This window comes from Oncorhynchus keta, chromosome 20 (assembly GCF_023373465.1).
Source record: "Oncorhynchus keta strain PuntledgeMale-10-30-2019 chromosome 20, Oket_V2, whole genome shotgun sequence".
Taxonomy (NCBI): Eukaryota; Metazoa; Chordata; class Actinopteri; order Salmoniformes; family Salmonidae; genus Oncorhynchus; species Oncorhynchus keta.
In genome coordinates, this window is record NC_068440.1 from 6,591,906 (window position 1) to 6,604,722 (window position 12,817).

General features: G+C 47.7%; 1 protein-coding gene across 1 annotated transcript in view; it reads left to right on the forward strand.

Moving 5' to 3' along the window:
- The window catches only part of LOC118398938 (ephrin type-A receptor 7-like), a 301,118-nt gene that overhangs the window by 245,517 nt on the left and 42,784 nt on the right, over nt 1-12,817 (forward strand). The window contains exons 6-8 of the mRNA XM_052471925.1: nt 6,729-6,853; nt 8,165-8,390; nt 8,720-8,828. Coding sequence (XP_052327885.1) covers nt 6,729-6,853; nt 8,165-8,390; nt 8,720-8,828 — 460 coding nt within the window. The remainder of the gene's footprint in view (nt 1-6,728; nt 6,854-8,164; nt 8,391-8,719; nt 8,829-12,817) is intronic.

Sequence of the window (12,817 nt, forward strand, 5' to 3'; positions counted from 1 at the left end):
CACTCCCGGGACAACATGTTACACAATACATGTATGTTTTGTTCGATAAAGTTAATATTTATATCCAAAAACCTCAGTTTACATTTGGCTTTGCCTCCAAAACATCCCGGGAATTTGTACAGAGCCACATCAATTTACAGAAATACTCATAATAAATATTGATAAAAGATACAAGTGTTATTCACAGAATTAAAGATATACTTCTCCTTAATGCAACCGCTGTGTCAGATTTTAAAAAACCATGCAATAATCTGAGTACGGCGCTCAGAGTCCAATACAACCCAAAAAGATATCCGCCATGTTGGCGTCAACAGAAGTCAGAAATAGCATTATAAATATTCACTTACCTTTGATGATCTTCATCAGAATGCAGGAATCCCAGTTCCACAATAAATGTTTGATTTTGTTCCATAAGTCCATAATTGATGTCCAAATAACTCCTTTTGGTTCGCTCGTTCAGTACACAATCTAAACTTACGACGCGCGGGCAGGTCCAGGCAAAAGTCAGACTACAGTTCGTAGAAACATGTCAAACGAAGTATAGAATCAATCTTTAGGATGTTTTTATCATAAATCTTCAATAATGTTCCAACCAGAGATTTCCTTTGTTTCTAGAAAAGCAATGGAACGCGAGGTAAATTCAACATGAACGCGCATCACGAGCTCGTGGCTCTCTGCCAGACCTCTGACTCATTCCCCTCTCATTTGGCCCCACTTCACAGTAGAAGCATGAAACGAGGTTCTAAAGACTGTTGACATCTAGTGGAAGCCTTAGGAAGTGCAATATGACCCCACAGACACTGTAAACTTCAAAGCTCAGATTTCCCACTTCCTGGTTGGATTTTTCTCAGGTTTTTGCCTGCCATATGAGTTCTGTTATACTCACAGACATCATTCAAACAGTTTTAGAAATGTCAGTGTTTTCTATCCAAATCTACTAATAATATGCATATATTAGCAACTGGGACTGAGTAGCAGGCAGTTTACTTTGGGCACGCTTTTCATCCAAACGTGAAAATGCTGCCCCCTAGCCCAAACAGGTTTAATGCCGCTGGTGGCCACACCAGATACTGACTGTTACTGTTACCTTTGATTATGACCCCGCCTTTGTTCAGGGACACATTATTCCATTTCTGTTAGTCACATGTCTGTAGAACTTGTTCAGTTTAGGTCTCAGTTGTTGAATCTTGTTATGTTCATACAAATATTTACACATGTTAAGTTTGCTGAAAATCAACACAGTTGACAGTGAGAAGACTTTATTTTTCGATGAGTTCTATATATATATGTGTGTGTGCATGTGTGTGTGCGTGTGTGTGTGCGTGCGTGCGTGTGCGTGCGTGTGTGTGTGTGTGTGTGTGTGTGTGTGAATAGACATTTTGGATAGAATAAGTAGTATATCTGAAGAATACGTAGGAATATGTAGGATAGACTGTATGGAAATATTATTGAAGTGACCAGTGTTCCATTAAGGGTGTGTGTGTCTCGGGTGGTTTGTTGATGAGCTCACCTGACTGTCACCCTCCTGCTGGTCTGTCAGACACAACAGTGACAGGCCTAACACACAGCATCCTCTCATCAGTTAGCTCACACCCACTGACGTCTAATACAGCACAAATGGAACACACACACACCTCCCATTTAGCCTACATATCCCCACGGTAATGTGTGTGCGTGTGTGTGTGTGCGCATGCAGAGTGTGTTTGTGATACACAGGATGTGCATCCATCTCTGTGTGACAGTGTTTCTCTTGCTCTTTAAGCAGTAATCAGCACTTTATACCCTCAAACTTCACTCTGCACTCCCTGTAAATGCATTGCCTCTGTTTGCTGTTTATTTGTGTGAGTGTGTGGGCTTGCTTATGTCTATTTGGGTGTTTGTGTACACACGTGTATGGGCTGTGTGTGTGTGTGTGTGTGTGTGTGTGTGTGTGTGTGTGTGTGTGGCATTTCCCCCTGACTGGGTGTTCTGTCAGGCTGTGTTGAGCTCTCTCCGTCTCCTCTGCCAAACCGCGGTGACAGGTCTGCCTCTCCCAGTATGTGTGGATGTGAGCCCCGCCACAGTCTGCCTGGCTTACAGCAACCGTCACGGGTTATGGAAGAAGACAGAAGAATTCGCCCATCCAAAAATCACAGGAAGAGGATAGTTACTGACAGACTGAGCTTATTCGGCTATTCAGGAGCTAGTCCGTCCAAACCACTTACTGACAATCTGGTTTGAGACCCAAACATTTGAGAATGATTTGGGGAATGTGTATTTCAGATGAATTTGGTCTATAGAACTGGGGGATGGGGGGAGACTAAGTTGACTTCATAATTCAATCATGTGCCTCTCTCGTTAATTCACTTTCTGGCTCTTGCTCACCCATCCATCCATCCATCCACCCACAGGCTGGCACATGTAATCACTCTGTCACCCTCCTCTGGTTCTCTCTATCACACACTGAGGTGCTATCAGCGCACACACACATGCAAACACAGATACACGCAGACACACAAACACATGCAGACACACACACACCGAGCCCCCACAGTCTATAATCGTGGACTTTAGATGAAAATGTATCTGTGGCAGGTGTCAGGTGTCAATTCTCCCCTCCCTCACCCTTCTCTCTCGTCACAAATTGCAGAATCCTCTGTCGTGTGTGTGTTTTCTCTCAGAACGTATGTCACTCTCACACACACGCACACAGACAGCGGTTCATATGAATGATAATGGCCAGCAATAATACCTGACTCGATCCGTCCGCCCCTCTCCTCCTACCTCCCTCTCTTTATACCCCTTCCTATTTTGGGTAGCTGGTGCGCTGGTGTAATTGTGAGGTTTTTATCTCGGCCCGGCACGGTGCGTGCAGACAGACAGAATACTGATAGGGCAGATTACACAGGGAGCGGGGAACATCCTGCCAGATAGCGCTCCACCGCTGGGCCGGCTGATAGACCCAGATTAAAAGCGGGGGCCACTGCCAGATAGTGAGTCCTGGGAGGTGATGCTGGGCCACAACACAACGTCATTATCGCGGGTCTGTCTTTGTGGCTCACACGGATTCTGATTGAAGGGAGTGGGCTTTTTTTTTGTGTGTGTTGAATGATTTTTAAAAGGTTGCGTTGGATTTGGTGACGGTCACAGAGATGCATACTTTATGTAGGGGAATTGACACACTTTACTGATGGGTATACGGACACACACACACACACACACACACACACACACACACACACACACACACACACACACACACACACACACAATGTAGTGGCATTCAGATGATCTCAGAAACATTTGAAAAATGTTCTACCATTACCCCAAATATGTATTTCTGTCCCAGAGTATCGTAGTGTTTATAATGGTATTGTTCTGAGTTCATTTAGCTATGCCAAGACTCGGGGAGACACATAAACACACGTAAAGGCACTCCAGAGATGTGGGATGCCTCTGTAGCACTAAACTCATCTCCTTTCCTCCCCAAGTCAGCTTTAACCCAGCTTGTAGATGTTTGGAGTAATGCTGTACACTTGTACTTTACAGCCTGTTAACTTCTCTGACATGATTGGCTGATACATGTTGGCTCAATCACTCGTCTTTTTTTGGATGTATACACACACACACACACACACACACACACACACACACACACACACAAGAGCGAGAGACGGGGGGGAGAGAGAGACGAGTAGAACAAAGGAACCTCTGCATGGTAAAATGGATTTATTCATTGCAGAGGCATAAACAGAGCTGTAGGGGAGAACAGAAAAAAGAGACAGAGAGATGGATGGAGAGAGAGGGAGAGATGTTCACACACACTCATTCTCTGTGGTGGTCCTGAGGGACTACAGCTCCACTGCCTGTCTTCGGTGATAGCGAGAAGCAGCATAGTGCACCTTTTGTTGGCTGCGTCAAGACGGACGGCATGTGCAGCTGTGGAACACAGAGGCCATTTTGTGCCAAATTGTATTCATTACCTGCAATAGAGCCACCGCCGCCACCACATCTTCTTTTGTCTGCACAATGTAGCATATATTTATACCGCACCTTGGTTGGCTGCGTGAGGATAGAATCCAACTGTGGAGGCGGGGGCCATTTTGTGCCAATCTACCTGCCTTTTACTTTATCATGTCTCTTCATACTGCAACTTTGTTGGTGGCAGACAGATGGTAGGCAGGTGCAACTGCCTATGAATCAGACGCCGTGTTTGTGCCTGTACACCACCTGCATAGACACATGCCAGAACTGAGCCATCAGACCACGTAGCTTCAATGCCTTCCTCACCATTAAAACATCTTGGACTCCGAAATGAAAGGGATTGGATCTGTTTGTGTCATCCGTCCGTCTTTCTCTCCATGTCATTCTGTGGAAGCTGTCTATGATGGGGGGGACTGTTAAAGCTGTCTGGTTAGCCACGGGGTCTGGTCCTGTATTACAGTGGAGCCCTGTAAGGTCGTAACCTCCGGTCTAATGCCTGTGGAAATTAGGCTTGGTCTGCCATGGCCAATTCAGTCTCCTCTCGGTATCCATTTCCTTTCGTTCAGACAGGGGTCAGCCCAATGAACACACACCAGCTGCTTTCAGACCGGATGGGGAAACTAGATATTAGTGTGTGTATGTGTCTAGGTGTGTGAGGGGGTTCTGTGTGTGTGTGCGAGATGGAATATTTTTGCGGGTTTGGATAGCGTATTACTACGTTGGTCTGTGTAACTAAACCCCTGTCTTTTCCAAGAGTTTGTGGGTTTTCTTCACACACTATATTTCTGTTCTTGCAACTACACTACCAGGGTGTGTAGGGTTGAAATGTTCTCCCTTGGAGTGTGTTAGTGTTTTCCAAACTCAGTACAAGCGCGTACTACCGCCGGGTTTGGCTATGTGTCCGCAGAGAGGATTCTGTCAGATGGCGTTACCGCTGTGAGCCGGACTCATTTGAGCCGGAGTCTTGGAGCAGTTTGTCCCATATGCATAATTAATCACAAAGGAATGGAAAACAATGGCCCGGAGTTGTAGACGGTAGAGCAAGTTGACAAGGTGTTCTTAGTGTATCTAATTCAGCACTCGCTGCCTGTTACTCTCTCCTCGCTGACACTGTCCACGTATTTCACGTTTTCCTGTGTGTCCATGCATCTGATTCTGCCAGTATCGGTCTGTGTGCCTGCCTATGCTTGTGTGTGTGTGTGTGTCACCATATTGTGTATATGTTTGTTTACAGTGCGGTACACACTGAGTGTACAAAACATTAGGAACACTTGCTCTTTCCATGACAGACTGACCAGGTGAATCCAGGTGAAAGCTATGATCCCTTATTGATGCCCCTTGTTAAATCCACTTCAATCAGTGTAGATGAAGGGGAGGAGACAGGTTAAAGAAGGATTTTTAAGCCTTGAGACATTTGAGACATGGCTTGTGTATGTGTGCCATTCAGAGGGTGAATGGGCAAGACAGAAGATTGAACGGGGTACGGTAGTAGGTGCCAGGCACACCGCTTTGTGTCAGGAACCGCAACGCTGCTGGGTTTTTCAGGCTCAACGGTTTCCCGCGTGTATCGAGAATTTTCAGGCGCTTCTGGGTATAGACCTCTGCCTTTTACTGAGACGAGAGTAGGTGGAGATAGATCCCCCACACACACAGTACAAATACACACAGACACTCATAGGATTTCTTTCAGATTGCTTTGTCTTTGACCAGTCCATTCCGCTCTATTGTCTCATCATTGAGTTGCTGCCTGTGGCTGTAATTGAACAGGCTTATCCAGGCTGTGTGCAGCCCTCATTAGCTGCCAGTAAGACACGGGCCAATATGAGGGATACTCCGAAAGACAAGGTCGGCTCTGGCTTTGTTCCTCGCCTCAAAACGACTTCAACACCGGTTCCACTGAGAGGGAGACTGACGGCCGGGGTCACATGGGGTGTGGGTGGACGTGTGCGTGTGCTCGTATATATTTGATAGTAAGGAAGTTGTAAAATCAGAGTGTGGGGGGGTGACAAGAGGTCTCGAAAGAGATTAGGAGTGAAAGAAGCACGATTTGAGGAGAGAAATTTGGACTAATCAGAATTGACATGGGAGTGAGGGAAAGAGGTTTAGAAAGAAAGGGAGAATTGCACAAATTGAAACATGACTCGGCAGATGGACAGAAAATACAGAGCAATGACAATATAATGAATGTTTACTGACTTTGCTGCTCATTAGCAATATGTTAATTGTGGTAATGACAAAAGGCTTCAACCGTACTGGTCGTTGACTGACAATGAGCTGCGCTTAAGTGTTCCTTTTCAGGTTTGAGTGTCAGCTAATTTTGCATTACCTCGTTAATGACCTCTTAATTATAGCTTGACGAGTGGGCAGAGCTTTCGGAGCATCAGTGGTAACAAGGGATGGTTTCCTGGTCACTTCAGGTCATGTGGTCAAGGAAGAATGTGGAAATGTTGTTTTTTACACTGTTCATGGTCAGTGTTCATTCACCACATCTACTGGATATTATTGAGTCCGAAACAAAAGTTCTGACCAGGACTGAGTCTGATAGGGAGAGAACATCTCCGCCCACCCTCCAGCCATCAATGAATACTGTATGGAGACCCGCTCAGCGCTAACATCATGAAACTTTTATGACTTGGATAAAGTCGTCCCAGAAGGAACTTTGATAAATACATTAAATTATTTATTTTATTTTCTCCCTTTCACCCTCTCTTCGCCTTCTTTCTTTTTCTCACATGATTCCCTCTTTCTTTTGGCCCTCTCGGTAGCGCCCTCTCTGGTGAGTGAGTTGCGTGCGGAGAAGATTGAGCAGCGCAGCCTCACCCTGGTGTGGAGGGAGCCCAGCTACCCCAACAGCAGCAGCACAGAGTACGAGATCAAGTACTACGAAAAGGTAACTAAAGAAGCTTTAAACTCAGTCACTCCGCCATATACGGTCCACTCCATCCCGTTTACAACTGTCAACTCCGTCATATACGGTCCACTCCATCCCGTTTACAACTGTCAACTCCGTCATATACGGTCCACTCCGTCCCGTTTACAACTGTCAACTCCGTCATATACGGTCCACTCCGTCCCGTTTACAACTGTCAACTCCGTCATATACGGTCCACTCCGTCCCGTTTACAACTGTCAACTCCGTCATATAAGGTCCACTCCGTCCCGTTTACAACTGTCAACTCCGTCATATACGGTCCACTCCGTCCCGTTTACAACTGTCAACTCCGTCATATACGGTCCACTCCGTCCCGTTTACAACTGTCAACTCCGTCATATACGGTCCACTCCGTCCCGTTTACAACTGTCAACTCCGTCATATACGGTCCACTCCGTCATATACGGTCCACATCCCACTCTTGGCGCGCCGTCCGTCCATCACGTTCATCTCTGTCAATGTCGCCTATTTGCAGTCTCCACGGGGACACTCAGTACGACTGTCAATCTCTCTCTCTCTGTTCTCTCCATGCCATGTTAATTCATGGACAAGTGGACAAGTACGACCGCGTTAAAGAGCACGCACCTCCAAATACTCATTACCACGTGACGACAAGCAAACGGCACACACCACACACACAGACACACACACACACACCTAAACATACATTCAGACACGCATGCTGTTTCTTTGCTTTGATTCTGAAGGTTTTATGCACGTCGTCTCACAGCCTTTAACCTTTAGAGTCAATTGTTTTGAATCACATGAGTCTGCTTGTATTGTTTTCCATATTGTCAGCCAATCTAGTACGGCGCCCCTGGAGCAAATTCGGATTAAGTGGCTTGCTCAAGGGCACATTGACCGATCTTTCACCTTGTCGGCTCGGGTATGCGAACCAGCGTCCTCTCGGTTACCAGCCCAACGCTCTCTGAGTGATCTTATGACACGCAATAGGCACCACTCAGAATCAACCGAGTGACGGGAAAGGGAACAGTCGAAAGTGTTCATTATAATATATGTCGTTGTATCCGAACACCGTTTGCAGTCATGCGCGTGTACATTTTACATACGGGTGGTCCCCGGAATCAAACGCACTGTCCTGCCGTTGCAAGCGCCAACTGAGCTCCGGAGGACCATGTAAAAAAAAACAACGTGTTTTGCGACCGAGAGTATACCCGCTTGGTGCTCTTGTAGTTTTAGCATAGCCATGTTTCGACAAAACGCCTTTCAAACGTTCTTTCCGGCCACTCTCTCTCCTCCCTCCTTCAGGAACAGAAGGACAAGAGCTACTCAACGGTCAAGACGGCCGCCACCCGCATCAGCGTCAACAACCTCAAGCCTGGCACCACCTACGTCTTCCTCATCCGCCCTTTCTCCACCCCGGCCCCCTCCTCCCTCCTCTCCGCCGCCGCCGCCTCCTCCTCTTCCTCCTCCCCCTCTCCCATCGACTACGGAGGCTACAGCGCTCCCCTGGAGCTGCAGACGCTTGGCGAACGTGAGTGTGCCCGTTTCTCCCTCATTTTCCTCGCTATCTCGTTCCATCGCCGCGAGGCAGCTTGGGATAGGGCCGTGTGGGCGTCCAGACAGCCCACACAGAGGCCTCCTGTTTTCTAAAGACTGAGGTGTGTGTGTGTGTGTGTGTGTGTGTGTGTGTGTGTGGAGGGGGTACATGCAAGGCTCCAGGATTTAGAAATCAAGCTGTGAAATGTCTCTTCTTTTTGCTCTGTGATAGGGTGTCACTTTATTGTCATCTTTATGTATGTGTGTGTATTCTCCCGTGTGCCTGCTCTTAAACAATGTGTGTGTGTCCGCTCCAATCCACAGTGGCGCTGGCGTCCAGTGAGCAGAACCCAGTAATCATCATCGTGGTGGTGTCTGTGGCCGCCCTCATCATGCTGCTCTCTATGGGAGTGGGCCTGCTCCTCTGGAGAAGGTACACACACACACCACACACACACACACACAGGGAGAGACAGACAATAGGCATGAATACACACACTCCTACAGATAAACAGACAATATGCACGAACACACACATACAGCACATGCTCAAACAGATATACACCACACACAGTAATACACACACAACACATGCACACAGCACACACATTAAGATATACACAACGTGCACGCGCACACACAAACAATTACATCTGAAGAAGGTACACCCATAATGGGGCACACACACTCCTAATCACACACACACACACTCAGTCACGGCTCATGCCACTCCATCATAATCCTGATTACAATAATCCAATGACTAGAAGCACTCTGCCTCAAAGCATGTAATCACAATGAGAAGAGCTTTAATGCATGTTCAATCAGCTCAGCTCAGAGCCACTGTAATATAGAGCATTAGCAAGGCTCTTTAGATTGGCAATGCTGGGGCAGCCATGCTAAATGGTTGTATCGTTTCCAGGATTTAAATTAGACTCATCCTGTTTGGCTTGTGATCTTACTTTTGTCATTCAACCATAGTTTTGTGTACATTATTTGCAGTTAGTACTTTCACTATGGTTACCAATGGTTACTAGAGTAGTAACTACACAACTTAAGGGCAATTCCATGTTGTTGCCAAGAACTTTTGCCAAAATAGGCATTGTGTGCACAGAAGTCCTGTGTGTTTTATTCAGTTGAGTGGAGAGATGGAAGGTGGTTCTCTGCCATTTCAGCTCTGTGCACTTTGACATCTGTCTACGTCTATAGAAATCCCAACTCACACGCCCACACACACTCCCCCGCGCTCTCACACACTCCATCACACATGCTCCAGCGTGTTGGCATTCAGACTCCACACTCCCACGCAGACACACACAATTATACACACACACACTCCCAATCAGACACACACAATTATATATACACACACACGAACGGCCGCAATCAGATCTTACATTTGCGTTTTACCCATTTGGCCGACACTCTTGTACAGAGCCCATCACAGTCAGTGCATCTAATATGGAGGCAATTAGAATGTTAGTCTAAGATAGTAACATATGACACACACACACACAGCAGTGTACACACTCAGTCGCTGACTTATCACCCAGTATCTTTGTGTAGAAGAGATGTCCGACTTTACAAACCCTCTATTTTCTTCAATTTTTCTCCTGCTCCAAATTAATCTGGGAGATGAGATTAGATGGAGTGTGAAATAGCTCCCATTCATTCATTCATTCATTCATTCATTCATTCATTCATTCATTCACACACACACACCAACACAATACGCTGAGGACACACAGGAACTGTCAATCACACACACGCTTATTGCGCACACACTCACCCATACACACTCACCCATACACGTGCACACACACACTCACCCATACACGTGCACACACACACTCACCCATGCGTGCGCATGCACACTCACCCATGCACGCGCACTCACCCATGCACACACACTCACCCACCCATACCCGCGCGCGCACAAAAGGATATGTTGCACACACTGGCCAATTACACCTTCACACCAACATGCTTTAAACGGCTAAAGGACCCCACACACACCCGCTCAGATACATACTGTAACTTATTGACCCATACACACGGACCCAATCCTGCAGACGCGCCCCCATGACCAGAATCCCTACCAGTGTGAACCAATTGACCTTCATTGAGAATGGATGTATTGGAAACTGCTCATCCCAGAATGCTTGCGTCGTTCATCAGTCTATGAGAACATGGCTATTAGCCGGCTCTTCTCGTCCTCAGACGCAGGCAGGTGGGTTGATGCCTCAATTACCATGCTTTCATGTTTGCAAATATGGCTGACCTCCGATGTCACCGCAGGGCTACAATTACAGATGATCTGCTCACACACACACACACACACACACACACACACACACACACACACACACACACACACACACACACACACACACACACACACACACACACACACACACACACACACACACACACACACACACACACACACACACACACACACACACACACACACACACACACACACACACACACAGTCAGATTATCTCCACTTGAATGAAATGGCCCTGTAAGATCAGGCCGTTTGAAATTGTGTCTGGGGTCGGCTAGATGTGTTTTGCCTGGAGGTTATATGGTACGTATATGAATCTCACCCTTCTCTCCTGTCCTGTCCCCCCCCATTCCTCTTACGGACACATTACTGGAACACACGTAGCGTGAGAGGGAGGCATTGTTATAGCCATGCACATACTGACACTGACGCACATGGTGATTGCCACCCTGCATATAGAAAGTCCCTTTCCTACTGTAGTTTACATGAACAGACAGATGCAACACACACACACACATTTCGTTCCTCGTTCCTGCTTGACAGAGTTTGACAGTGCCAAGGTTACAGGGCAGCGGCAGCAGCCCCTAATCTCTCCAGGAAGTTCAGGCTTGGCTGGTCAGAGCACTGATTGTTTACCCTCTGCTGCCTCTGGACAGACACTGTTGGTCACGCGGTCAGCGGAGAGGGGGATGGAGGGAGAGAAATAAATATAGTAGGAAGGAAAGGAAGAACGGTGTAGGTGGAAGGCCATTGCGTATGTGCGTGGACCGTGACCCAATCATAGGAGGGGTGGATGAGACTGAAATAAAGAGTGAGCGAAAGAGGCTCAGTCCCTGGTCACACTTGCTGCACGCCTGGTACACACCAGGGCTTTCCAATCAGTGTTCTCCTCCAATGGGCAGCAACCTACTCCATTTTGGATCTGCCCCCTGTGCTCCGATACTCTCCTTTCGATTTCCCCTTTTTGTTTTTCTCACTTCCTCCCCTCACTCCCTCAGTCTAGCTCCTCTCGTAGTATTTTATGTCCGTACATGTGAGGCTCTCTGTGCTCATCACAAGGTGAATCCCAATACTCTAAAATGGCCTCCTCTACAGAGTTTGGCCCTTATGTTGGCACACTACATAGCAGTCGAATGTGCTACTCACTGGAAGAGATAAATTAGCTATTTTTGCCAATCAAATTCGAACTAAAATAGTTTGCCGAACTCTTTGGTGTATCTCGACTCTGGGTGAAAGCACCATGCATACCTTCTGGTTTACATCCAGGCTGTCCTATGACGTCAAACGGAAAGGAAGCCATTTCAGAGAATTGGGGCACACCACCCGTCCTGTAGCCAATGAGGAGAGAGGTTGTGATTTAGCCCCGCCCCCCCTGCCCTTCTTCTCTTCTACCCAGCAGTCTCTCGTCCAGCTCCTCCAACATAGCTCCTACTAGCGTGGTGCTGCTCTCCACCTCCTTCTCCACTCTTCCTCCTCCTCCTCCTCTTCCTCCTCTTTCTCCCTACACACAGCTGTCAAACGCCAGGTACAGGCATGTCTGCACTCCTCCCTCCCCTCACCCCTGCTCCTCCCTCTTTCCTTTCTCCCTACACACAGCTGTCAAACGCCAGGTACAGGCATGTCTGCACTCCTCCCTCCCCTCACCCCTGCTCCTCCCTCTTTCCTTTCTCCCTACACACAGCTGTCAAACGCCAGGTACAGGCATGTCTGCACTCCTCCCTCCCCTCACCCCTGCTCCTCCCTCTTTCCTTTCTCCCTACACACAGCTGTCAAACGCCAGGTACAGGCATGTCTGCACTCCTCCCTCCCCTCACCCCTGCTCCTCCCTCTTTCCTTTCTCCCTACACACAGCTGTCAAACGCCAGGTACAGGCATGTCTGCACTCCTCCCTCCCCTCACTCCTGCTCCTCCCTCTTTCCTTTCTCCCTACACACAGCTGTCAACCGCCAGGTACAGGCATGTCTGCACTCCTCCCTCCCCTCACCCCTGCTCCTCCCTCTTTCCTTTCTCCCTACACACAGCTGTCAACCTCCAGGTACAGGCATGTCTGCACTCTTCCCTCCCCTCACCCCTGCTCCTCCCTCTTTCCTTTCTCCCTACACACAGCTGTCAACCGCCAGGTACAGGCATGT